Source organism: Cydia amplana, chromosome 7 (assembly GCF_948474715.1).
Source record: "Cydia amplana chromosome 7, ilCydAmpl1.1, whole genome shotgun sequence".
In the NCBI taxonomy this organism is placed as follows: Eukaryota; Metazoa; Arthropoda; class Insecta; order Lepidoptera; family Tortricidae; genus Cydia; species Cydia amplana.
Window position 1 is genome coordinate 18937267 of NC_086075.1, and position 27200 is coordinate 18964466.

Sequence of the window (27200 nt, forward strand, 5' to 3'; positions counted from 1 at the left end):
CCGGATCCGGATTGCAAACCCTAATCACATCGAATCGAGTGATACATATTTTAAAAGACAAAATAATAATAATACTCACAGAGTGGTGCAATATATCGGAGGCTTAATTTTGTGAAGACATATGTAGGTGCGTCGTGCGTCTTGGTATGTCATACGGTATGGTGCCATTCAGGATCATCTCGTTTAGAAGTCATGACTCGTTTACATAATTATGCACGATTTGCGCATCTTATTATTTCCTCGCACATGCGACGGCGAATTATATTTATATTTTTCCGCAGTACTGTAAAACAAAAATGTGACTATTTATATGTGACGATTTCTATGCAATTCTGGCTCCAAACCACGTTGCTTTTAGTCTTACTCAAAATTTTCCTCACTAACTCCTAACTTATTTCCTAATTGTCCATTTACACTCAGTCTAGCCTAGGCACCATCTTCGTATATTTACTACAATAAATTATTACCTAAAACAGATTCTGCCCGTAGCCAATATATTGGACCTACGATTAATCCACGGATTATAACAACACAACATATATTACGTGTCTAGTATCAAAATTGCTATTTCTAACGCTTACAGTAAAAAACTCTAATTATCAACAAAACGCTAATCAATTTTACAAAATGTATTTATTTCAACAATTTAATAAACATAACCGATATTTTCTTACAAGATCAACTGCTATTAGTAAGGTAGGAATATTTTATAAAAAATTGACTTTTTGCAACGTTAGTTGCAACATATTTCATTTTGTAAATATTCTAACACCAACTGTATAAAAATTGGAGTCTAAGGGTCACCCCACCACCAAAATAGCGTCGCTGGTCGCTGCGCAGTTGCGCCAATGTTGCGTCGAGCAGCTATCATAAAGTTGACTAAATAGACGCGCTCGGGAGACGCTAGTGAGGGGTGGCTCTAAAACCTAACTGAAAGACAGATGGTGCCTAAGTCCTGAGTTTCAAGAGCAGCGCATGAAGCGCGCCAGCCCTATGCTAGGAGCATCCATGGCGTTGCATCCATCCAGTGTACCTCGCCACGTCGGCCTGTGAGACCGTACGGCGGGTCTTCTCAGTGGCGGCTACTAGGTCTTCTTTGGAGACGGGGGCTTCGAGTTCAGAGCGTTTGAGGTGGCGGATCTGGTCGGGGGACTTGCCGGCGATCTTGCGGCGCATTGTCATCATGGCTGCGTCTCTGGAAATTGTATTGCAGCATAAGTCCCTGTTGGACGGGTTGAGTCTGTCTCACTCTTGACTGCACATTTCTAATAGGTTTTCCTATCATCTACAGGTAAAGAACTATCCCACCAAAAACATTTTCATGTAAAATGTTGCCAAGACGAAACCATAAGGCTCGCACTGACAAAAAGTTATCAGATCTCTTGTAGAGCCAAGCTTCTAGCTCTACGAGTACAAGCCCTAACTTCACAAACTCTACACCTTAGTCAAAATATGTGGCTTGACCGTTTCGCTTTTTTTTTTTCAAAATTTTAGACCCAGTTGTTTCGGAGATAAAGGGGGGTTGGATGGTTGGACAGACAGACAGACAGCCGCACGAGTGATCCTATAAGGATTCCGTTTTTTCCTTTTGAGGTACGGAACCCTAAAAACGGTGGGTTCTCAAAAGCGGGCGTAGGCGGTAATGAGTTAGACCATACCTGCAGAGGTTGCAGATGTCGGATCCGCTGTAGCCCTCCAGCTTGGCAGCTAGTTCCGCGAGATCCACGTTAGGATCCAGCACCACTTCCCGCAAGTTCAGCTTGAGTAGTTTCACACGAGTGCTCTCTGTAACAACCAAAAACCAAAATGTAGGTATAACAGTTCCGTTATGTATTTACTGTCAGTAGAGGTGCGAGCTTGAAATAATATATTCCTCAAATATTGTAATGCCACACTAAAAAGGATTTGTCGAAATTCGATCCCAACTCCCAAGGGGGTGAAAATTGGGTTGACATTTTTAAATAACATACCTACGGTCAGTCTTCCATTTATTTATACTCTAATAAAATTGACACAGTACTTAGTACGGTTACAGTAGTTTGTTCCAGTACAGTTTGAACACAAGGTCTGACGAAGAACAATCAATGTTACCCCGCTTGCTCAGCACGCCATCTCAGGCCATGAAACCATTTTTTTTCTAAATTTCGTGTTCAACTGTACTCTATTGTATTAAATTATTAAAAGAAGTTTGAAATCCATCCATACCATCAGGCAGGCCAATGTAAATCCTCTTCTCGAACCTTCTGCGGAAAGCCTCGTCGATATCCCAGGGATGGTTCGTGGCCGCGAGCACCATGATGATCTTATCTCGGTGGCTGAAACATACCAATTCCTCGTATCCAGCCAGCTACAGGCAACATTGTATAGACCTATCTAATCTACAAACTACATTTATAATTATTTTAGTCTTGGTACTATTGGTACAAGAGTTGAGAAAAGTATGATACTTATAAATAGTAAAGTCAAGTAGGTAGTTTAGAGTTTGTGTCATCAAAGCCAAATTATTATGATGATACTTAATTGTTGTTGTTGTTTCCTTCAAGTGGGTAAAGAAAACGTGCCCCTTCCTAATTATCCAACAGACGAAATTAAATTTTCTCGTAAGTACGAAGAAAGACGTACCCTGCTCAGCTGCCTTCTAATTTAGGGAGTACTCCCAGTACTGGTTTTCTATACAAACACAGTACCAGAACCGGGAATTCCCGGTTCTCGCCATACAAACTCAGTACCGGGAGCATTCCCTATTCGAATTCAGTATGCATGATTTTTATTTGACACCCAGCAGACAGACCAATCAAAAGCTTTCTGTAAACCACACTTACAAGGCAGCAGCGAGTCCATCCATCTGTATCAGCAGTTCAGCTTTGAACCGACGCGAGGCCTCGTGTTCAGAATCAGCGCCCCGCACCGCGCACAGCGAGTCCACTTCGTCAAGGAATATCGTACTTGGGGCGTGGAAAGCAGCCTGTAAAGAATACACAATTTATCAGGTTCAGAATGTATTACAGCTTAAACATTTTCACAGCCAACTCATATTTTTTGTAACAAAGAGCTAGAATATTGTTTTGAACACAAAAAATTGCTTCGATAAACTGGAGTCGAACAGGAATCAGACCAGCTTCTCACATCTCCACGATACTTGGACGTACCTAAGTATACCTATGGCTGAAAAGATACATCGAAGAAGTTGACCTAAAGTTCGGTGCCCGATGACCACCATCCGCGGTAGCACCTTTAATCCCAATCTGAGATTGTGTACGAGTTTCGATTCTACAGTGGTTACTCATATGAGTACGTCTGAATGTCTGTCAAGTTAATCCAGTGACGAGCTCTTCACAACATCCATGCTGACAATACTTACCATATCGAAGAGTAGTCGAACCAGCTTTTCCGAATCTCCACGGTATTTTGAAGTGAGCGTTGCAGACGATACATTGAAGAAGGTAGTTCGGCATTCGGTGGCCACCGCCCTTGCGAGCAGCGTTTTGCCTGTACCCGGTGGTCCAGTCAGCAGCACTCCTTTCCATGGTCTTCGAATACCCTGAAATGATTTCCAAGCTAATGTTGTTGACATATAATAAACAAATGCGATGATCAAAATGTTGGTCTATAAGCAATTACCTTTTTCGTGTGAATGTTGCAAAAGTTAAGTAGCAAAAATGACTGGATATTATTGCAGAGATTATTGAGTTATATAAAAATATAGTTAATATCGACATATTGTACACCCTGCGCAGCAGCGAACTTATTTCCGCTCATCATAATATTGATGGGGAAATGTAGAAATTGCTACTGTCAAGGCTTCTAAAGTATTGTTTTTTTTGGACCAGCATTTTTATTAGAATAAGGCGCATGGTAATAAATATTCACATGAATTAGAGCCTTATAATCATTGTGCCAGGCTCTCTAATAGCCGGCAATTAAGTGACATTGAAAATATTATAGTCACGCAAACAAAACCTAACGGTTTAAAAATTGTATATTCTACATTCAAGTCTGCATCGTCTAACTAATACTTACGTATATAGCAAAACCTGATTTAATATGGGTAGTATTTTACCATCAATTTACTAAAATACATCAACCTTAAAGTTAGATAAAATAATGAATAGGTACCTACTTTAATATTTCCTAAACTAACTGTTTTTAATGTTATTTAGCACTGTAAATCACTTGATGTATCTTATCAGCTCTGACCAATCATGTTTTCTTATTTTCTATTAACAAATACGTCTACTGAGTAAGCGTGAATGGGTAAACCCGAGCCAACCCAGGCACGATACCATCTATCACGCAAATCTCCAATTTACCGGAAAGTAGGCTAAGATTGCTGTTTCTTTGGGTCATTACGTACAATTTCGACTGTGCCACTTTTGTACGACAAATGTGAACCACTGCATCCATCAGAAAATTCTAAATCAGAACTACATACAATATTATACAATTTATATGTATTTACGAAGGGAACGACTAAGTGGTTACCACAGTGAAAGCATATAACTGGAAACCGCCTTTGGGAACATTACCGTTCAAATTCTCGGGCCAAATTAGCACACATACACAATTACGCCTACATTTAAAAAGACGATACGTTTACAAAGCCTGTCTCTATTACACTAACGTACACAGCTAAGTGTAGATGAAATGCATATAATGTCAATAACTACCAATCAGCGACATTAATCCGCTAATAACCTTCTTGCTGTACGTACTGGCCGCTGAGAATTCGCGGTTCATATTTGATTAGAATATGACTTGGACAGGGATAGGTTTATGCCATACATTGAAGAACCAGTCAAATAATTCACGTATAATAATTTAATGCAGATTAAAAGATAACTAGTTAAAATGTTGTTATGAAATTAAATGACAGACAAACTCAACATAATTAAATATTCATTGTTGTATAAATGTATTCCGCTATAATAAGTATTTTGTATATTTTATGATCAATCTGTATGGCAGTGCGAAGTCACGTTCAGAGCCCGTACCATGAGTCACTGACAGTGTCAAAACTGACATTTACGCTCTCGAGTACGTAATTTACTTTCTATACATCTCGTTTGCACTAATATGCGAGTACGAGCGAGATGTATAGGAAGTAAATTACGTTCTCGACGGCGTTTATGTCAGTGCCAAACTGATGGTAGCCGTACTGGTATAGTCTGTCCGTTTTTTCTAAGAACAAGTACGCCATAGTAAATGTATGGCGAACTTGATCAGAAATCGGACAGGCTATACAGCCTGCAAAATTTACATGGGTACACGAATCGGGTCAAAAACATTTGAACAGGCGGAGTCACAATAAATCCCCATTTTCAGTTCCAATGGAAATATTTTATATGTATATAGCCGGTCAAGCAAGTTTGTCAGTAGAAAAAGGCGTATAATTACAATGTTGTATGGGACCATAACCGTTCGTGCGCTTACATTTTCTAAATTCGCCGCTCTTTTCTACTGACGGAAATGGCTTGAGAGAGAACCTACATATATGTGACAGTAGAGGGTGGATTCAAATGATCAACATTTTGAGATAATGTGTGTATTTGTTAAATTAATTCAGTGAAAGCGTGATAGAAAAAAATGTATCTACATATAGGAGACCGGGTATGATTATCTCACGGGTTATCTCATGAATTGTCTGTGGCGTTTAAATTGTTTTAGTTTTTACTCTCGGTGAAAGTTGATAATTGGTATAAGGTTAATAAAACTCATCTCTCACAAAATAGTTTGAGATTAATTTGGAAAAAATAAAATAAAAAGTTTATTAACTATGCTTTATATGACATCCGCTTAGTATGACATGTTTGTTACTTCCCTTCAATATCATTATAAGCGGATTCTACTGTATATAGAAAATACCTAAACCAAACATAAGTTAATAAAATAGTCTACTTCATTTGGCATAAAACCATCCCTCTTATCCTCGCAATTTAAAAAGTCGTATGTTGTTATGAAAGTCGTATGCAGTTGTTACGTTTTAGCTTAGCACGGTAGTATTGAAAAAATGTCGTCATGTTTATTCCAAATTTTACTGAAGTTATCTGTTTACTACAAGTGAAAAGTGATTCCACTGTCCTTGATATGAACTAAAACAACTTCTGCACCACTTCACGACACATGAAGACATTTTTAATTACAAAAAAACGTAGTTTTTATAAACCAATTTAGCCATCCGTCACTGACTGTCATCTCGGCCGCACTGAAGTTGCCAATCGAACAGTCTGTAAGCACCGCCTACAATCGAATACTTTACGTTGGGTCATAATTGAGCGGACAGAATACTTCCATGGTTTATATGCGTTCACTGGGTTACCACCACTAAATCTACCAGAACTTTAATTCAGCTGATAACTTGAAGAAACGTTTTAAATACATGTTACATACAACAAAAATAGAGCTTACTTTTCGTTTTATTTAATAAACGTACCTTAAAGTAATCGGGCATTACAAGTGGCAACACCATTGCCTCCTGCAGAACTGATTTCGCATCATCCAATCCAATGACATCCCTCCAACGCACGTCAGGATTCCTCTGAAGTATGTCCCTTTCCAAGGTTTCTACAAGATGCAGCTCATACCCCGTCGCGTCGAAAACTTTCTCATCCTTCTCTAGAATCGTCACATCCCCCCCTTCATTAGGTACATCGTGCTTTCGGATCATAGGCTTGATGGGTACCAGCTGTCTCACTCTTGAGGTCTTCGGCATTCTTTCAACGGATCGTGTCTTCCGCCCGCTGCTTATAGATGACGCTGTGGATGTTTTTCTAGTAGTAATTATAGATGGTAGTGTTGGTTGAAGGTCTGGGTCCCTTCGGCGTAATGTGCCGGCCCATCTCTCTGTGGTCGGGTCTACCTGTTTGGTCTGATCCATGGGCTGCTCTTGGAACGTTTTGACGTTCGTTGGTCTTACCACTGCAACAAAGTGTCAGATAAGTTGTCGTTAAAGCCAAAGCATGCAACTTATGTTATAAATAGTCAAGGAATTTTTGCATCTTATCAATGTGAGAGTGGTAAGACCGTCAGATTTTTACGAGTCGAAACTTAGGAGTCTAACATAATGAATAAATCAAAATTTTTGGCTGAAAATTTGTCGTGAGCCTCAGACATTATAAAACAATATATTTTAACGGGTCGCTTGAATTATTTAGGTTGAATTTTGCTCACTTTGCTTCAATCCGTTTCGAGGGTTCCTTACACAAGGAGCACCACCTGTAGCATAAACTAGGGGAAAGCACGACAAGAGCATTCTCATAACAGATCGAAACATGTCGAGCGAAATACTACCTATATAAATCATATTATTTATCACCTGTGTAATATTTTAAGAATGAAATTAGCTTGAGAGAAACGTACCACAATCCTCGCTGACTAAAAAAGTTAGGTATTTGAATTAAGATAAATTGTGTACTGTGAGGTAGGAAAGCGATCAGATTGCAGCGATCGAAAAGGAAAATTCAGCAGAAAATAAAAAGAAGAGACTGCGTAATTAGGCAAGCGTTCGTGTCCAATCGAGATTGAAGCGCGAACGAAATGTATCCATGTCAGTTTAGATAAAAATGTCTATCCAGCAGTCCGGCTGGTCTCCTCAACAAATGCAACAGCATTTCCAAACTGTTTCTCAGAAAATTTATGAGCCGGTTCCATATTCCATAATTATTGGTTATTCTCATCGATTCAGTTTTAGGTTTATTTTTCAAAATGGCAGAGCCATGGAACTTGAGCTTGACTTGACATGAACTTGCAAACAGCTGACAGAGCTATTAAATACCTTGTGTTGGCGGATGCCTAGTCCCAGTAGCGACGTGTGTGTCAGGCTGTCCAGCCCGCTGTCTTCGCACATCACTCCTCTCGGTCCTAAGACCGTCTCTAGGGGGTTCCTTGTCGCTCCGAGTGCTCATACGGGCGAAGCCGAAGGGCTGGAGGCTCTCGTGCATCATGCGGTCCATCATTCGGGCCATGTGGTGGAAGCTGGATGACGGACTGGAAGGAAATTACACATTTGTGGATTTGTATGTTTGAATTGGTATAATCTTGCTTGGGGTAGGTGTGGGAATGTGGTCGGTTTATATATTTTTGCGCCCCAGGCGGACAAATCTATCTAGCTCAAAAGTAAATTAACTGTTGATCTTTAGTTTATGGAAAACACAGCCGTCAGTACCTAACATCATAAATCTATTACCTATCTATATCTACTGCAGATGTTACGAACATCGTTAAGAATCCTTAAGTTCGGAGTAAGAGTATTCGGAGTATTATGCAATTTTCTTCGTGCACAGCGCAGGGCACTTAAATCTGCGCTGCAGCATAATAGCCATAAATAAGATTCTCTCTCTCTCTCTCTTAAAATAAATACATACGTGCAGGAGTCCCCCCCTTAACCCCTTACAACACGAAGATCTGTAACTCATTAAGATTGAAGAGAATCAAAATTTGATCAGTGACTCTTTTTATTTTACAAACTAATTCAAAATCCACGTAACGTAAATTTGGCAAATCAGCCTTAGAAAAATGGTTGCCTTACCTAGCTCAAACCCTGTACCCAAGCCTTGTAGTTAGCCGTGTCTAGTAGACATACAAATATAAACTACTGCTTGATTTCGAAATATCGCGACCGGCTTACCGGTTGGACTGTAGCAAAGGGGGGGCTGGGACTTGTGGGAGTGGTGTCATTATGACACTATTTTTAAATGATTGTAATGTGTATATCACGTCAAAATAAGCATCTTTTATTGGAAAAACTTTTCTCTAAAATAAAAAATGGCCGAGTTAGACGCCTCCAAAGATTGATATTTTCAAAGGGAGCTGGGACTTAGAAAATTTTCATTGAGAGTGGTGTCATTATGACATATATTTTAAATGATTTTAGTGTATCAACAACATCGAAATAAGCAACTTTTACTTGGAAAACTTTTTACTAAAACTGAAAATGGCGGAGATAGAGCTTAAGGCAGGCCAGGCTTTTAAGGCAGGTCGGAGTAGGTACGACGACGAGCGAAGCGAGGAGGAGTGTTAGGTGGAACTGCGACCATACAGCGCGCGAGCCGAGCGAGCGAAGCGAGCGTGCCGCGGCAGCGGCCGGCGAAGCGCCAGAACCGACGTTTTTATAATAATACAATTTTACAAGTCCCAGCTCCCTTTAAAAACATCAATCTTTAGTGGCGTCTAACTCGGCCATTTTTTATTTTAGAGAAAAGTTTTTCCAATAAAAGATGCTTATTTTGACGTGATCTACACATTACAATCATTTAAAAATAGTGTCATAATGATACCACTTTGTCAAAAAAAAATCTAAGTCCCAGCCCCCCCTTTCGTACAGTCTGACCGGCTTACCTGTGTGGTTCATGTTCAAAGTACTGCCTCAACCCCCTGACATTGGGGTACAAGAAGTCACCGAAACCAAAATTCATCGCCGTTTTCCAAATCCTGCGGAAACTTGCTAAAACCATCGGAGAGAAGTGAGAGCTACATTCAGTTTTATTGTCATAAAATCATTGCTTTAGTCAACTTTGGTTATTGTACGAAGCTGGGTGTGTTTGACAGTTTTGTTTGACGGCGGTTGCTATGGCAACGGTGTTGCGGAAATGTTCCTTGACGTTGACCGTTGCGTACGGCAATAATCACTTTACCGGCCTTTATGGCTTTTTTTGATGAATTTGTACTTTATTTCTATAGGCATAAGAATGGTAGAAATATTGAGAATTGAGAATGATGGTGGTTTTGTAGTAAGGAGGTCCTTGACTGGGCTAGTTACGGAAAAGTGGGTGAGCATAATTTATTAGATCATCATTAAGTATTATTTGATTTCTTGTTCAGCGTTAGACTTCTACCTGCTTCAAGTATTTTATATAATATTTTTATTAACAACTACTACAACTACCTTCTACCGACGACTTCGTCTGGGTGGGACTTCGAGCAATACCGGCTTCCGACAAAGGGGTGGGATGATTGATAAAAATGATAAAAATTATCTTATGTCCTTTCTCAGGCCGCAAACTTACCTTATACTAAATTTCATCTAAATCGGTTCAACAGTTTAAGAGTGAAGGGGTAACAGACAGACAGTTATAGGTACTTTCACGTTTATAATATTAAGTAGGGAATTATAGGGATTTAATTTAAATCTTTATTGTATTTATAATTGTTTGCAGCTAGTATGCTTGTTAACAGAATTATAAGATGAAAGAGATTAATTGTTAGGCTTTATTATTTATGTAGTGGAAGAAGAATTGTGCAGTTCGAGAACATTCTCCCGGTATGGGAAATGTTCTCGCTCGAGAATATTCTCCACAGTAAATTGAGAACGTTCTCGACAACGGCCCAACTCTAAATGGAAGTGGTAGGTAAGTATTAAGTCCATCGCAATATCACTAACACACTTATAACTAGTCCAGTAGATTCCATCAAATGAATGGTCCCATCACACAGGCAACGTTGCATTAAATGGTCGCAACGATCCATTGTCAACAAAAGCCTAAATTTAAAAAGCTATTGAACACCTAACCTTTGAATCAAATAAAGGGTAAATTCAAGGCTCGCTTCTAGGTCAACTGCCAAGGGACATTCGATCATCCTAATGACCATTCGGTCATTGGAACCCATGTGTGTCAAAGGTTGTCGAAATTTATTCGGGATTCCTTTGATTAACCTTTGCTGACACGGTTCCATAAAAGTAAAGTTTTGAGGTCTGTGAGACCTATGAGTCATTGATGATCGAAAAATTAAGGCTTGAAGTTAATGATTCTGGCTAGTTAAATTATGATAGATAGTGATTAGTACTGCTTACTATAGTTCGTTTTTTTATAGCACGATTTTTATCGCTTATAGCTTATAGCACGATCTTGACGTGTATTTTAATTGAAAAACACGTCACTAAAAAAAAAACGAACTACCTATAAGGGTCGGTTGCACTACCGTCGGAAAACTTCCAAACAATGTGCACTCTCATAAAAATGCACTGGTCACTCAAAATCCATACATCCACCAAAAACCATATGTAACCCTTCATCTCATACGTACATACGACTCTTTTCTTTACAACGTAGGTTCCCATGTCCTTCCTTGAAGCCATCGATTGTATTAGCTATGAATGAACGGTGCAATGAACTCCGTACAACGACCTTTGGCACATATATCGTGTAAACAGCCGGATGAGGTAATGGGCGATCAGTAGGTCTTTAGGGTGTCTAATGGCTATGAGCTTTGGGGGATTCAATCATCGATTCAAATTCTCATTAAGTGTTTAAGTTACTGGACATATTTTTAATCTTTTTTCATTATTCCCTGACTGACAGAGCCTGGAATGAAATTATTGAAAATAATATTTCATTTTTGTTGTGCTGTGCTACTCTTGTGCTGAATATGTATACTCTGCTTACATATTTTATAATAATATATGTTTAAATTAACCCATACATCAATTTTTCAGGAGCATAGACAGCTCTGCCTTTGAGTGTGGCGAGGGGCCATTTTGTCAGTAAGTCAGTAAGGTATAGGCTACGATTCTTAATTGGTAGTATTGCCGTAGGCAAATTGAAAATACCATTAACTATTTCTGTGGAAAATACATGTCGCCAGCCGTTGTGCACGGGCCGATTCGAACTTTGAAATACGTCAATATTAATCGATCTAGAAACGATATGGATGTTAGTGTCAAAAGCGACGTTTCTTCAAACAAAAATGTCACTTTTGACACTAGATCTATTAATTGAACGTAAGTATCTTAAAGTTCGAATCGGGCAGGCGGGCTCGCTTTGTATTTGTGATCTTTGGTCACCGTTTACCTAACGTGTTCCTCCCAGCCTCGAACTTTATCGCACCTAAAAACCTAACAACTCACTTTCAAACACCCACTTCGTCGACATTATCTACAACCTTAGTTTAATAAAACAATTGTCTATTATATTATTTAAGTATATTTATAATAATTATATGTAATCATGCGTATAAGCATATAACTGCTTTAAAAATAACACAGTTACAAAGCAGAAGTGTCAATCCACTAAAACAAGTGAATAACAAGGCAACGCAATTGCCAATGTCCATTAAACTTGACATCCATCCCACGGGACAGTTATGTATTCTTCATCAAAAAGTCGTATGTTATTATCAATACCGTTTAGATATACGACCTTTTGAGACAGCAGACCAGCTTGGCCATCAAAAGACTGAAGATTACAACGTTTTGAACGATGTTCTAATGCAAATGAGACTCAATATAAACGCCTTAAAGTTTATTTTTCTGGAGTCTGTTCCAATTGTCTCAATTATGCAGCAGTGGGCGTAGAGGACGTATGATGCTACGAATTAAAATGTGACCTAACTCCAAGGCGTAAGGCACATATTTCTTTACCAGCCATTTGAAATGTGACTCCAACAAGGAACTTTATAAGAAGCGTTTTTGCCAATTTAATTTACTCATAATATAATTTGCAGTGGAACAAAGGAAAAAAGGATGTGCACTTAACATGATTAAAGTTGATTCCGTGAAATGACGTTTCTATTTTTATTTCCCTTGAGACAACGGGAAATATGAGCATTGTGTTGTTATTTTTCTCTTGTTTATATAATGTAGGTATGTACCAAACTACGCTTTCATAATCCGGTTCGAAAGACCAAAATACTTTTCATAAATATCTCTTTCTAACAAATAGGTACATACCTATATGTCAAAATGACAGAAGAAGGGTTAATGAATAACGCCATACCCCCCTTATTCGTAAACGCGCTACAAACCTCAATTAGCTAATTAAATAATAATCGTTTGTCCTTATCTATCATTTTGACTTATGTATTCGTAAGAAAGGGATAAAACATACATTAAGTAAATCAGGCCCGTAAAGTTTTATGAATTAAGGGGGATAGAATATAAGTCACAACCAAGCAGACTTTAGAGAACTGATCATAGTAAAATTAAATGGATCTAATGATATTAAGTATTTTCGCTATAGATCCAGTGTCTAACTGTGTCAACATACATTTTGGAACTAAGAAGAAAAACTTGTCTCACTAGATCCATTTTGGATCTATCGATAGGATCTATAGAGAATGATTGACTGCTCAATACTGCTGACTGTATTTTACTTATACGGTTAAAACAGAAAAAACAATCTTCACCCGTTAGGTAAAAAATGTTATGGAAATAACCTTAATCATCGGTCATAACATCAAGGCCTTAGCTGTCAAACTCATTTTTTTACTGAACCACGAAACTACCCTCAAGGCTAAACCTTCACGCAACAACCCGTATTATACACCCTATATAATTCAGATCAGATACGATGATATATGGACACCCCTTTACGTTCCCGACATTTCACATGATTGTACTTACGTACAGTCGCCATCAGATATATCGGAGCGGGCGAGGTGATCAAAATATCTGAACATGCACTCTACCGCCTTGACAATAGAGCTGTGTACAGATATTTGTGAGAACCTTAGCCGCTCCAATATATATGATGGGGACTATACAAAAAGTTAGAACCGTTTCGTTCTAGAACAAAAGATACGGTGGTAAGTGAATCACCAATGCTAGTTTGCTATGAAAAAGTTCTAAACATTTCAGTCATTTTAAATGCGGATTATACGTACAAAAAGTTAGAACCATTTCGTTCTAAAACAAAACATTGACGCTAAGGGAATCTACATGTTAGTTTATTGTGAAAGAGTTCTAATCTTTTGTAGGGTATTTAGGTAACATCGACTGGGCGTCTAGACGGCTCACGGTACTAAACAATTTTTTATGGCCGTTGTGGATCAATTATGTATGGTCAAGGAAAACTTGATGCAATTGTGGTTCTTGTGTTTTAGGAAATAAGTTTCAAAATGAGTAAAGGTATGACATGATTGTATGTGAAAGGGTGTGTTAATTTTTTTCAATTTCTGTGAATTTTGGAATTGACTCATAGCTTTTTGTTTACTATTGTTTGTATTGTTTATTTATTAGTTTTAAATCAAAGTTTCTATCAATTTGCCATTTTCAAAATTACCCTGATTCGAATTAAGATACCCCAGTGGAACTTACTGAATTCTGAATATCACAATATCCATATCCATACAAATCTACTGAGAATCGAAAATCTTCATTCAAAAAGAGCTTTTGGTTATGAGCCTGGTGCTTTTCATGGAGATCCTAGGTATCCTAAAAAATATTTGCTCGTGGTCAAAATTAGTTTAGGCGTGGTTTAATAATTACTAGTTTACCTACCTAATTCTAAAACCTTCAGTGAAATCACAAAAATCATTCAACAATCGTTCATATTCAGTTAAAATAAAAGTGTTTTTACGGAATTATCCGCCACTATTTTTATGTTTTTTCTCGTCTGAATACCCCAAATACCTTAAAGACCTTAAAGTCCTCAACCATAGTATTGCGGACTTTATTGTGCAAGACATTAATACTTAGTTGGTGACCGTACAAACTTAACGTAAGAATAGCACAAACATATACATACTTGCATAAGTGGCACCTACAAGTAATTTAGTCCATTTCCGTTTAGAATAATTACTCACAGGGCTTTGCGAACCCTTTGTCCAGTTTTCAGTAAGTTTACAATTTGAAACTTATGCCAAGGAGAAAAGACTGCAAATCGTAAAAGAAACTTTTGTACAATACGCGCCTTACGAGTAATTGGGGAAGGCTCACGCGATGCCCGAAGGAGGTCAAATGGAGACAGGCCCCTATTTCACCACGGTGACAGGTGCGACAATTGTCGACATCACTGTTACTGACGTCACAGGCCTCCATAGACTACGGTAACCGCTTACCATCGGACGGGCGGTGTGCTTGTTTGCCACCAACATATGAATAAAAAATCCATTATATTGCCAATAAATAAGTACTTGTTTTACGAAGCTAATGACAATTGTCACAAGAAACACGACAATTGTCACGAAATTCCGGCACAGAACTCATTTCCTGTCAAGAATTACCGAAAGTTCTATTTAATCGTGTGACAATTGTCATCATCATCATCATAAACTTCGAAAGAGAAATACCTGTTTTTTGCCGATATGATAAATTATTTTTAAATAATACAATGATGGTGGCAAACAGGAATACGGCCGCGCGATGGTAAGCGGTAACCGTAGTCCATGGATGCCTGTGACGTCAGCAACAGTGACATTTGTCGAATTGTCGCACCTGTCGCCGTGGTGAAATAGGGGCCTGTAATCATTAAGTTTTATATTTTACAAGTAAAATGTTTGAAAAATTCTAACCTTGGTGTTTTTTTGGAAACATCTCGTATTTTTGTAAGGGATCACAAATGTTTCACTTTGTAAAATAGCTGTTGTGCGGTTTTGTGGTAATATATTTAAATTGGTTTATTTTATGAGTCACCATTGGTGATCCTGATCCCTATTAGAACGACATAAGGCCTACTTATATAAAAATAAGAATGTTAATGTTAGTAGTATGCTGAACAAAGGACTATTCTTTATGGACGATGTAGTTACGACAAGCCTTGGAGGCATGAGTAGAAAATTGCTTAATTCAAGTCATTCCTTATTTACCAACTCGTACGAGTATTTGGTGGTTTACTTCCAGTTAATCTGACTTATTTTGCAATAAGAAACTAAAGGATGATTGCATTACCTAAGTGTCTGTAAGTATCGCCTTTAATTTGATGACCTTGCGATTTACCAACCTAACTGCGACTTACCAGCCAATATCCCACGCTGAATGGAAGGTCGGGTGCGCCCCAATAGCTCCCAATGGTACCTACTCTATACCCGAACTCAATCTTCACATCTTTAGACTTATCAGACAATGTTCTAAACTGAACGAAACGCCGGGTGCGCTACCATAGCCCCGAGTGGGACTCCAAACTCAAACTCAATCTTAAATCTTCAGATCTCTTGCCATATCCTTGATATTTACCAGCTAATCTGGGACTTACTAGCCAATACCAATAGCCGAAGCCGAACTCAATCTTGACATCTACAGACCTTTAGCTATAACTCTGAGGCTTATCAACTAATCTGAGCCTTACCAATTAATGTCCCAAGCTGAATGGAAAGCCGGGTACGATCCCATTGCTCCCAACGGGACGCCAAATCCGTTCCGCTGTGCACTACTTTTCTAGATTAAGACCATGACCCTGAGACTTGCCATCCAGTGTCCCAAGCTGAATGAAAGGCCGGATGTGCCCCCATAGCTCCTAACAGGACTCCGAACCCGATCTCAATCTTCACATCTTCAGACCTGACCTTTAAGACAAGGCCTTCGCCCACGATCTTTGGAGATTAGACCTTCAGTGACACAATACTTACCAGCCAATGTCCCAGGCTGAATGAAAGGCCGGATGTGCCCTTCGCCCACGATCTTTGGAGATTAGACCTTCAGTGACACAATACTTACCAACCAATGTCCCAAGCTGAATGGAAAGCCGGATGTGCCCCCATAGCTCCCAACGGGACTCCGAACTCGATCTCAAACTTCACATTTTCAGACCTGACCTTTAAGACAAGGCCTTCGCCCACGATCTTTGGAGATTAGACCTTCAGTGACACAATACTTACCAGCCAATGTCCCAAGCTGAATGGAAAGCCGGATGTGCCCCCATAGCTCCCAACGGGACCCCGAATCCGAACTCAATCTTGACATCTTCAGACCTTCTCGGCCACGAGCCTCTCGACTCCTTCGCCTCCGGCCCTTTGTCGTCGTTCGTCATGATGCGCTTTTGTTTTTATGGATTTTTGAGACTAGTCGGTTTTCATTTGTTTATCTTTGTTTGAAGAAGTGCAAGTTTTCGTTTTGTTTTTTTTTATGTTAGATTCTAATGTGTCTAATCGGCACCGGATATTTTTGGAATTTATTTCAAAGTAATTTCACTTACGAATACTCCATAATAATAGAAATAGTCAATAATAGATAAAAAAAACAACTAACTACATTTCAAAACATTTAGATTTTTAAAATAGATTTTGATTTTTTTTAACCAATTTTTACGACAGCATTAGCTAGGATAGTTTTTTGTAAATTTACGTTGCACTATTAAAGCCTTCAACCCGTAGCGTAGCGTGCTACGACTCTACGAGCGTGCTACGAGCTACGCGCGCCGAAACCGACTGACGTTCAGTCAGACTTCAGACCGGACGATGACCGCTCGGCGACGCCGTTGCGGTGCAAGTTGAAATTTATGAGTTTCGCTAGTTTTCTAGACACTTTGATACTATACTCTGGCACACCCACTTTGTCAGAAGAAAAAGAAGTCAAATTTGAAAAAAATTGGGCGCGAAGAGTTGACTTCTCATAGAAAATTTTTGCGCCTTCTACTGACAATATGGGTGTCTGTGTGGGTGTCTGAGAATAACCTATATTTTTTATATTTTCGTGCAAAATTAGTGTTAACCATTTCTTTTCAAATACTGTTTGGATTTTATTTAATGTCAGATCAGTTGATAGCCAAAATGCTAATATGGATGAATAGCTACTTACACACATTTGTGAAAATTTTATGAAAAATTGCGGTTATTAGTTTCGTACAAATTATAAAAATTATGTGCATGGTGGAACTACTTTTTAAACAAATAAATTGCTTATGCTTGGAGACCCGCTGCGTAGAAAGTGCACGTTATAACTTTATTTAACGAATAATGAGAAGTAATAGCAAACAAAAATGTAACATTGTATACAGGTATTATGTATAAATCGATTTTCGTTAGCTGCTATATAGCACACAAATTGATATGGCTCGCTAATAGACCTAATAGTTTCAGAATTGTTACTAGGTACAACTCCAAATTCGAATAGAATTCTGCAAAAAAATACACAAACATTTGAAATCTAGACATTTCAATAAATGTCCCATTCCACTAATTCCAACCACAAGCCCATTACTATTTAACACTCGGCCCAATTTAGACATAACCAAGACACCGCGACAATACGGTGCTAAACCTGGTTACATATTAAATTACTCGCACTAAACATACCAGAATACGTAATTATTGTAACTTGGTTACCTTATTTAAGTGGCAATGGCGTAATTAGGCCTGTTTGAGTAAATTTGTCGTATTACTTAACATTATGTGTTTTCCACAAGACAACATAATTAATTTAAATAAAAATGGGTCACGGAAGTAAACACAATGAATTAAAGTTCGCAAATTCGTAGGTAACGCAATTTTTAGTATCAAAGACGGATTGGCAAAGCTTTGTATATACACTATAGACAGGCTTAGAGGCTGATTCAGATTTGATAACTTGTTACGGTTTTCACCTGATTTTGATACGACCTTGAACATCGCTCACGCTGATTGGTGCATGCGAAATTAAGTGAAAGTCGTACGTGAGATGTGCGTCAATCGCCAAGACGATCGTCAAGGTGGTGTCAAAACCAGTTCAGAACTATGACAAATTGTTAAATTAGAATCAACCTCATGGCAGTCCATGTGTTATTGACCGATTTTAAAATTTTATCAAAAGTTATATGAATAAAACAAATCAAATATGAACACGAGCTTTAAAAAAATATAGCAAATACAAATACAGATTATAAAATAACAAAACTTAAAATCACAATACATCACTAACAAATATAGGTTATTTTCAAGGTTATTAGGTAAGTACACAGCGATTACAGAATTAAACAATTAAAGAATTTTTAGGATTTGAAAAAGTCAACGTACTTTCTGTAAGCGTTAAATGCACCAGGAGCATTCCAGAAAACGGTCTACTTTGTCGGAGACGTGACAAGTATGGAAGGTACCTTTAACCTGCAGAAATCTGTATTATATACCGTTGAATTCAAAGCTAAGCTATCAAACAATATCAAGATGTAATGTTTTGAAAAGATGTGTCCCGGCGGGCGGCAAGTCTCTCGAGACGAGACTCCAATTGAGAGGAGATTTAAATCTTCTCGAGGCAGAGGTGTAGGGTTAGAGCCGGTGTAGCTTTATTTGACGTTCATAAGCGCATTGTAATATGCGTACTTGAATAATAAACTATCTTTATCTTTTAACATTATCGTCCCAACTTCGGCTTCTTTAGATTTGGGCTTAGCGTTATCCGAAGTGTCAAAAAATTGCGTAAGGTACCCAACACTTTTCTGGAATGCCCCTAAATCGATTTCCAGATGTTTATCTTAAACGGTAAGAAGATTGATGGACAAATTACAAACGACACAAATGGAAAGTTAATCAAATTGTAGATTAAGCAATCACATTTGATAGATGGATAGTTGCCCCATAAGGGACACATATTTCTAATTCTTTGAAATGTTGTTCAGGAATATTTTATAAGATTCCAACCTGACCAAAAGTTTTCATGCCAAGTGCTTAGTCGAGATGACCTATGAAATATCTATTTTTATTTCCTTTCGATGACACTTAGCTTCAATCATTATTGTATGTACATAATTATGTTACCGGTATCTATGTGCCTTCGTTGCCTGAAGATTAACAATATTTGATGTGATTTTTGATTTAGCGTGGTTGGGCTCTAGTTCATTTACGTTTACAAACTGTTTGAAACTAAGAACCCTAACACCAAAACTACTGAACTAAGGGTAGTATTTGATGCATCGCTTCGTCTGAAAATGTTTTCATAGCTTTTTAACAATGGTGCGTATTTTGTCAGTATATTCATGATCGGAGCTGTGTCGGGAGTACCGATTTCTTTCAGTTTTTGGGTTTGGGTTAGCTCTTTAGGAAGCTCTTTTTGTGGTCTTGGCTCCTTCTCTCTCTGCTCTGGTTCTGGTGTATCTTTCAATTCTTGGGATGGACGCAAATCCCGACGAACCTAAAATTATTAACTTAGCTAAATCCAAGTAGATTATACTTTGGTATCAATTATCATCTTCACAAACAAATAAAATAGGTGCTCCAGAATTGACAGCTTGAGTGACGGATTACAAATAGTCTAATTTATAGCGTAATGGTGCAATCCCATTGAGGATAGAGCTGGTTTACGAATGAAAACAAAGTCGGTTGCCTGGAAACCTCATACTTTTCGGCATCCGCATTAACACCAGGCCAATTTGAACGTGCACTGACATTAAACCGATATTAATTATTGGAATCATTATCAGTAAAGTTAGCTGTCATTCGTAATTCATAAATATCGTTTTATAGTTTACCTTACTGGAAACTGGCTGAGATGCGAGAGCTTTCTCCATGTTTTCCAGTGCTTCTTCCAGTTCTTTTGCCGTTTCCGCTGGAGAAAAGAAGAAACATTAAATATTTAAACAAACATCTTAGTAACAGTTACCACAGTCACATTTTACTAAAGTATAATAGCAACCACTTTTTAACTTCCAGCTACGTCCCACCAATAAGATGGACCGATCAAGTTAAAGACTCGTCATCCTTTCGCTTTCTACACGGTCGTCAAAGACGCGTTGGACAGAAACAGGTGGAGGCAGACCATCAGCTTCAGATGCAACCCTGATACCGACCACGATCCTCAGACATGAGGGACCGATAAGAGAGAGAGAGAGACATCCCACTGCTGGGCTTAATTTTTTTTGCAAGCATCAACCTTTTTAAATGATTACTTAAAAAGTTCTCCTGTACCTTTCATTAGGTACTTTATCAGCCAAATAAATAGAACTCCGTTTATATTTGCTGTAACATGATTCTTAGTCTTATTAAGGTCATTAACAACAGGCTTCATTTTTTTTACGAATTCCACATTCAAATTATTTTTACTTACGGTCTGACGGATTCTGGTCAGTTTTTTCACTTAAATCTAATAGTCTTTTAAGGATATCATTTTGAACATAGGGAGTCATTGCTTGGACGTCTGCGTCTGGGTAAACGGTGACATTATTTATTTCACTGTCATTTGAATAAGTTGCTTCCGAAATGTATGTTGAAATCATTGGGCTTCTTGATGATATTATAATTTCTGTGACGCGTTCTGTAATTGAAATTTTTGATTTCATTTAATTTGTATTTTGTCAGTTTTATAATATCTGACACTTTATTTTCACTGAAATTATGAGTAATATTAACTGTTTGTTTATCAATATTACATTGTAATATGAAAAAAACATACGGACCGATTACAACTGATGGTATTGCAGTTGTTACGCTGCTTTCAGTCATAGTCGCAATATAATCCCGTTCATTTCTCTCTACAACGGCGCCAAAATCGTAATCATTGTAAATATTATCTTCTTTGATAGGCACTGAATTTGCTGTTCCATCTGCAACAATGGATTTTTCATCAGTATTATTATATTCAATATTTTACAGATACATATGATTTCATTCAACGTGTGACTTACTTTCAGTATCCTTGTTTACTACAATGAGCTCTTCTATGTTATATGATTTCGGTCTTCCAACTGTACTAAATATTTTTTTGGATACTCGTGCTGTAGATGAATCGTTTACTATTTTTGTTGTTACATTATCGTGGTTGTAATCAGTTATTGTACTATCCTCAGTATCATTTATCATGACTTCCTTGTAGTCTGGAATTTCGGCTTCAACTGTATCAAGTTGGTATTGCTGCTCAGTTGGATTATTTATACTTGCTGCCACCATTTTTGTCAAATATATTTGGTCCAAGCTACCATGATAGTTCAAAGAATCATTTTTCTCTATTTCCAGGATTGCATCCAAAACTAACTGTTCCTTTAATACTGTTGTATTACTGGCATTATACGTAAAGGTCGCGTCGTGATCTATAAAAGTATTATTTTATTATAACTTCTACACATGCTGCTCCGCGAGATGCCGCGAGATGTCGCGTCTACATTTGACCTTCTTCAATACTGTATAATTATGTTATGAACATTATTTTGTTTCTACCTATTAAGTATTATCGATTTAGAGATTTGCCTCAGGAAAGATAATGTACATAAACCTTATTTCGCGTAAGCGGAAATTCGTGCAGAATACAGAGCCTTGGTGCACAAAATATCGACATCACGACGACATGAGGTCGCGAGACTCAGTCATGAGGAAACTAGGAAGAAAAAGGGTGGCCGCGCGGATACAAAGAGATGCAGGCGCCGGGTGCCGAGGAGACCTTCACGACTGCGACACTTTCATATTTCTAATGACTCGCGAAAAAGTCGAAAAACCAACAATCAAGGCAAACTGATGAGAGGTTCTCGGAACCATCTCACATCATATGTATAGCTGGACTGAAGGGACTCGCAATAGCACCAGTAGTCTGTACCCTCAAAATCTCGAAGCAGTTTAGTATAACCAGAACTCACGGAAGGTACAAAGTCCAGAAAACACCGGGTCAGGCCCCGAGCGAGCCGGGCAGGCGGAGGCAGGTGCTCCTGGGACCCACATCGGGCCCTCCGGTCCGCGCGGCGCGAAGTTGCACACCAGCCGCGTTACTGTACGGAGACGACCGTTTTGCTCTATCTGCCCTCACAAAAAAAATGGATTAAAATACTATTTCAAATATTGACAAATGAAATATTCATGATTATGTTCTACCTATTTCCTGTGATTTACTTCTGATGATGACATGGAAGTCTGGTAGATCGGGCTGAGGGTTGTCGGAAGACTAATGGGGCACGATCAACTAACAGTATAAAAGTTCAGGAGGTCTACCGCGATCTTCAAATCCCGTGAAATGATAAAGATCGGCTGATACAGTCGCCATCAGATATATTGGAGAGGCCAAGGTGCTCAAAAATATGTGAACAAGCACTTTAATGCCTTGACATAAGAGGCGTGTTCATGAGCGCCTTGGTTGCTCCGATATATCTGATAGCGAATGTACAAAAACACTGTCGAAGATCTCGGTACATCCTCAGTACTCTGAGCTCACTAATTTTAGTAAATCTTACCATAAATCGGCTTCTACCGCAGCCAACTAAGTACGTGTGCGCCCATAACATTTGCGCGAAGTCCATTGGATAGTTTTTGTCATCCCTAATCAAACATAGGATGGTTAGAACATTCTGTGTACCCACAATACAAGGTGTAATGCATGCTTGTATAAAGCTATGAAGGAAAAACTTTTCGCTTAAGTCGTTTTCATTGAGGTCTTTTAATTACATACGTTTGAAACTGATGAAAATCGAAGTTCGCAAATTGCGGGCATTTTTCTCTTTTACTCTAATTACGCCTTTATAGTAAAAGAGAAAGATCCCCGTAATTTGCGAATTTCGGTTTTGGCGGTAACCCCTCAGACGTATTTACGAGCCACCTATTGGGAAATCAGTGTTATCCTCCTGGGTGATTTAACCGTATACTTATTCGCTTCTTGCTGAACTGCCTATATTTAGTAGCTGGTACTCATTACCATGTCCCGTAACGCCCACTACTTCCAGCTTCCTCAGGCCCCGAATCCACAAATATCATGTGCTGTAGTTGACTTACGTAGGGATGGTATTCTGCCGGCCTTGCAAGTACCACATGTCGACCATGGACTCGGGCCGGAGGCCGGGCGCTTCGCCCACCACTGATGCCACGCACTGACCTACTGTTATTGAATCTGGAAAGATTAGAGTCATATTCACATAATATATGAATGTAAGTATGTGTTAGTGAACTATCCCCTCATACAATTTTAAAAACTTATTATCCATCCACCATCCCTGGGTTAACATGGTTACCAGACTTGCCAGTACAATATAATGCTGGGTTAACGGGTTAACCCCGGGCTAGTGCGATGGTGCAAGTAACGCTTAATGTTATTTAGATACATAATTAGTGCGACAATTTATATTTGTCTCCTTTTTTCACTGACTACATAAGGAAGCAAACTTACACAGATCCCTGCACACATCATGTCCCTCGGGATAACTGGGCGGGTTGCATTGATCTGCCCATACCTGCGCTTCTCGCGCTAACTCTTCGACCCAACGCTACAAAAGATAGAATTTAAAGATCAGGGGCCTTACCTACCGGAGCTATTATGCGACTTATATAGCTCCGTCATTTAGCGATTCAGTTTAGGTCCTAAACAGAATCGCAATAAAGACGTCATGCATGGTAAGGCCCCAGTATTGGTAAGTTTTCCCGGGCCAATTTGAAAGTCAAGGTCCATCGTGCCTAAAAATTACCCGTGGAACATTTTTTGACTAACTATAGGTACCTACAGCAAATGCTTAAAAGCAGAAAGCGACCGTGAGTGATCCACCAAGACTTTCACGTTCCAAAAAGTGACATCATATTTTATTAACCTCCACAATATCACAAGTTTACTCCCATACATAGGATTAACCCAGGACTAGACGTTAATCGTCTTGTTGTCAGTGGCGGATTTGCCCTAAGGCCCAGTAGGCCCGGGCCTAGGGCGGTAAGATATTAGGGGCGGCATATAGTGACAAAAAATTCACTGATGATAACAAGAAATAATTCAAAATGTAGCCAAAATGCTGGAAAGGAGCGGCTCCAGGGCCTGGGTCCTAGGCTGCAAATTGCAAATCCGCCACTGCTTGTTGTATTGCTAGTTTGAGCGTGCCATACCAAACCTACCAGTTTAAGCATATTGCTAGCTGCAGGCAGTTGTAATTTGCCCAGGGCTGCCTCATTACGACGACGGTTCATACGGCCAATCAAACGCGTCTTCTCTTCGCCCGAGAGACGGTCGTCTATGTAACCGGTACATTTGGGGCCTGGACCCTCCTGTAAAGGATTATTGATTACATATAATGGATGCTTATTGGTTAATTGTCATCCGGAGCAAGGTGGCTCTGTGGATGCTGGCCCATATTTAGTTACCTATTAATTCAATAATAGTAGGTAAATAATTGGCTCTCTGGTTGGCTGCGCTGGAGACTGAGAACCTACGGCGAACACCGAAGTTCACATGTTGCAGGTACTTATCTTTCTCTTTTACCTCAATTAAGGCGTAATTAGAGTAACAGAGAAAGATGCCTGCAATTTTCGAACTTCGGTGTTCGCGGCAGGCCCTCAGATACCTAATAAACTTAGGTTACTTAGGTATACAGCTATGAGAGGCACAGGAGCCAGTATCGAAGGATATAAATAATTTGTTGACTACTTATTGTAATCGTGATATTTTGATATGATTCTCAAGTCTAGTTTAGTTTAGACAAATCTTTGAAAATATACAGGACAATAGGTATAGTTGGTCAAACCAAATTGTCAGTAAATAGGAACAAAAAAAACGATAAGTACCTATTCATCTTTTTCTTTTGGGTGCTAGTACTAGTGTAAGACAAAGATAGTATGATTCTCTCTGTCTATGTTTGAAATGAGACAGTCCTTTGACACACTATAGGTATGTGGCGAGACGAGAAACGCTTGCCCTCTATAACATAAATATATTTAATACCTACTTAGCCTACACTTAAATTATATGTGTACTGTGTACTTCGTGTGCTGCACTGCAGCTGACGTACAGAAACCTACAGAAGAGAAATGCCATTTCTTTCGCTGATTGCTTAATATTTGGCTTCAGTTGGGATCTTATCACGAGCGAGCGAATACTCACAGTATACTGACAAAACGTGTGAGCATTGGACATTCCACACATTGCAGACCCGCAATAGTTGACCGACGCACCGGAGCAACAGGTGAAAAGAGCAGCCAAAACAGCCGCTAGCCCGATCGCTAACATCTCATTCTAGACATGATGTGCAGAAATTTTAATGTATGTTTGTTTGGTAAGCTGAAATTAGACAAATGTCAGATTGGGCTGGTCATCAGGCAAAGAGTAAAGCATATAGAGGAGTAAAGTAAGTTCTTAGATTGAGGCAAAGCAAAAAGTTCTACTTACAAATGTCGGAGGCAGATCGTAAAATCGGCCATATCGAGATATTCCTAGGCATACCATGAAACGCCGCCATTTCATGATCTGACTAGCGACTACCAGCCATATCGTTCAAACATCAACGTTTGACGATTTGCCTAGCCACGTTTAGGCATATCAAATAAGTAGGGTGTGATATTCCTAGGCATATCATGAAACGCCGGCATTTCATGATCTGCCTTGCGCGACCATCAGCCAAATCGTGCAAACTCAAGGGGTGATATTCCTAGGCAGATCATGAAACGCCGGCATTTCATGATCTGCCTAGCGACGACCAGCCATATCGTGCAAACCTCAAGGGGTGATATTCCTAGGCAGATCATGAAACGCCGGCATTTCATGATCTGCCTAGCGACGACCAGCCATATCGTGCAAACCTCAGGGGGTGATATTCCTAGGCAGATCATGAAACGCCGGCATTTCATGATCTGCCTAGCGCGACCACCAGCCATATCGTGCAAACCTCAATGGATGATATTCCTAGGCAGATCATGAAACGCCGGCATTTCATGATCTGCCTAGCGACCACCAGCCATATCGTGCAAACCTCAAGGGGTGATATTCCTAGGCAGATCATGAAACGCCGGCATTTCATGATCTGCCTAGCGACCACCAGCCATATCGTGCAAACCTCAAGGGGTGATATTTCTAGGCAGATCATGAAACGCCGGCATTTCATGATCTGCCTAGCGACCACCAGCCATATCGAGCAAACCTCAAGGCTCAAAAGGAACGTAAACTTGTATTAAAAGGTACGATCTGGCAACACTGGTCACTCGGACGCAGACGCAGCGCCATATAGAATGCAGCGCCACCAGTGGCAAAAAATGCAATTATTTTACGATGCGATCGGCATGAATGAAGCTAGGAATTCGACGAATACATTGCTCCCATCGATCTGCCGAATTTTTTATAAGACAGATCGTGATATGCCTGAGTTAATTTTAGTCAGATCATGAAATGGCGGCGTTTCATGATATGCCTAGGAATATCTCATCAATTATTTTATGATGCGCCCGGTATGAAGCTAGGAATATCAACGAATACATTGGTCTGACCGATCTGCCGCCTCTTTTATAAGGCAGATCGTGATACGCCTGGGTTAATCTTAGTCAGATCATCAGGGGTCGGACAAAAAGTGCGGATGACGTCAAACCACTTATAGGATGATTTCAAATAGTATTTTTGATTTTCATAAACAATTATCACTTATCATTTATCAACCTCTTTATTAAACGATATCGCCACTTGAAATGAGTAAGTACGTTTTTGACTGACACATTGTCAATCAGATGAACAATAAATTGACTTCGTTATTGTTTAGCTATTGTATCTTCACGATTATATTTAGCTAAAATTTATATTTACTAATGTATAAGAAAACGCTCTATAATGTCATCTTTACTCGAATATTGTGGCAAGTTTCGTGAAATTTATTTTATTCACTACATCACCCTACCACCTGTATTATTAATTCCATGGATTTATTTGCGATTAT

The 27200-nt window shown here is 39.1% G+C and overlaps 2 protein-coding genes across 4 annotated transcripts; both read right to left on the reverse strand.

Moving 5' to 3' along the window:
- Window positions 1-876: 876 nt before the first annotated feature.
- LOC134649565 (katanin p60 ATPase-containing subunit A-like 1) lies at window positions 877-16676 on the reverse strand. 3 transcript variants are annotated; one of them, XM_063504360.1, is made up of 8 exons: window positions 9334-9717; window positions 7772-7983; window positions 6431-6753; window positions 3362-3541; window positions 2823-2965; window positions 2206-2315; window positions 1659-1785; window positions 877-1195 (listed from the first exon to the last, which is right to left on the reverse strand). In XM_063504360.1, exons 1-8 carry the CDS (start codon window positions 9447-9449, stop codon window positions 997-999), a joined length of 1410 nt encoding a protein of 469 aa, XP_063360430.1. In that variant the 5' UTR covers window positions 9450-9717; the 3' UTR covers window positions 877-996. The 3 variants fall into 3 exon arrangements, with proteins under 3 accessions (XP_063360430.1, XP_063360428.1, XP_063360429.1); XM_063504358.1 differs by lacking the exon at window positions 9334-9717 and adding an exon at window positions 16525-16676 and having other exon boundaries at window positions 879-1195; window positions 6431-6915; XM_063504359.1 differs by having other exon boundaries at window positions 880-1195; window positions 6431-6915; window positions 9334-9697.
- Window positions 16677-17080: 404 nt separating this feature from the next.
- On the reverse strand, window positions 17081-25590 carry LOC134649789 (uncharacterized). Its single transcript, XM_063504616.1, has 11 exons — window positions 25385-25590; window positions 24403-24552; window positions 23693-23789; window positions 23302-23416; window positions 22767-22851; window positions 22179-22335; window positions 21237-21638; window positions 21009-21155; window positions 20085-20161; window positions 19618-19747; window positions 17081-17184 (listed from the first exon to the last, which is right to left on the reverse strand). The coding sequence occupies exons 1-11, from the start codon at window positions 25508-25510 to the stop codon at window positions 17081-17083; spliced, it is 1590 nt and encodes a 529-aa protein (XP_063360686.1). The 5' UTR covers window positions 25511-25590.
- Between the last annotated feature and the right edge of the window lie 1610 nt (window positions 25591-27200).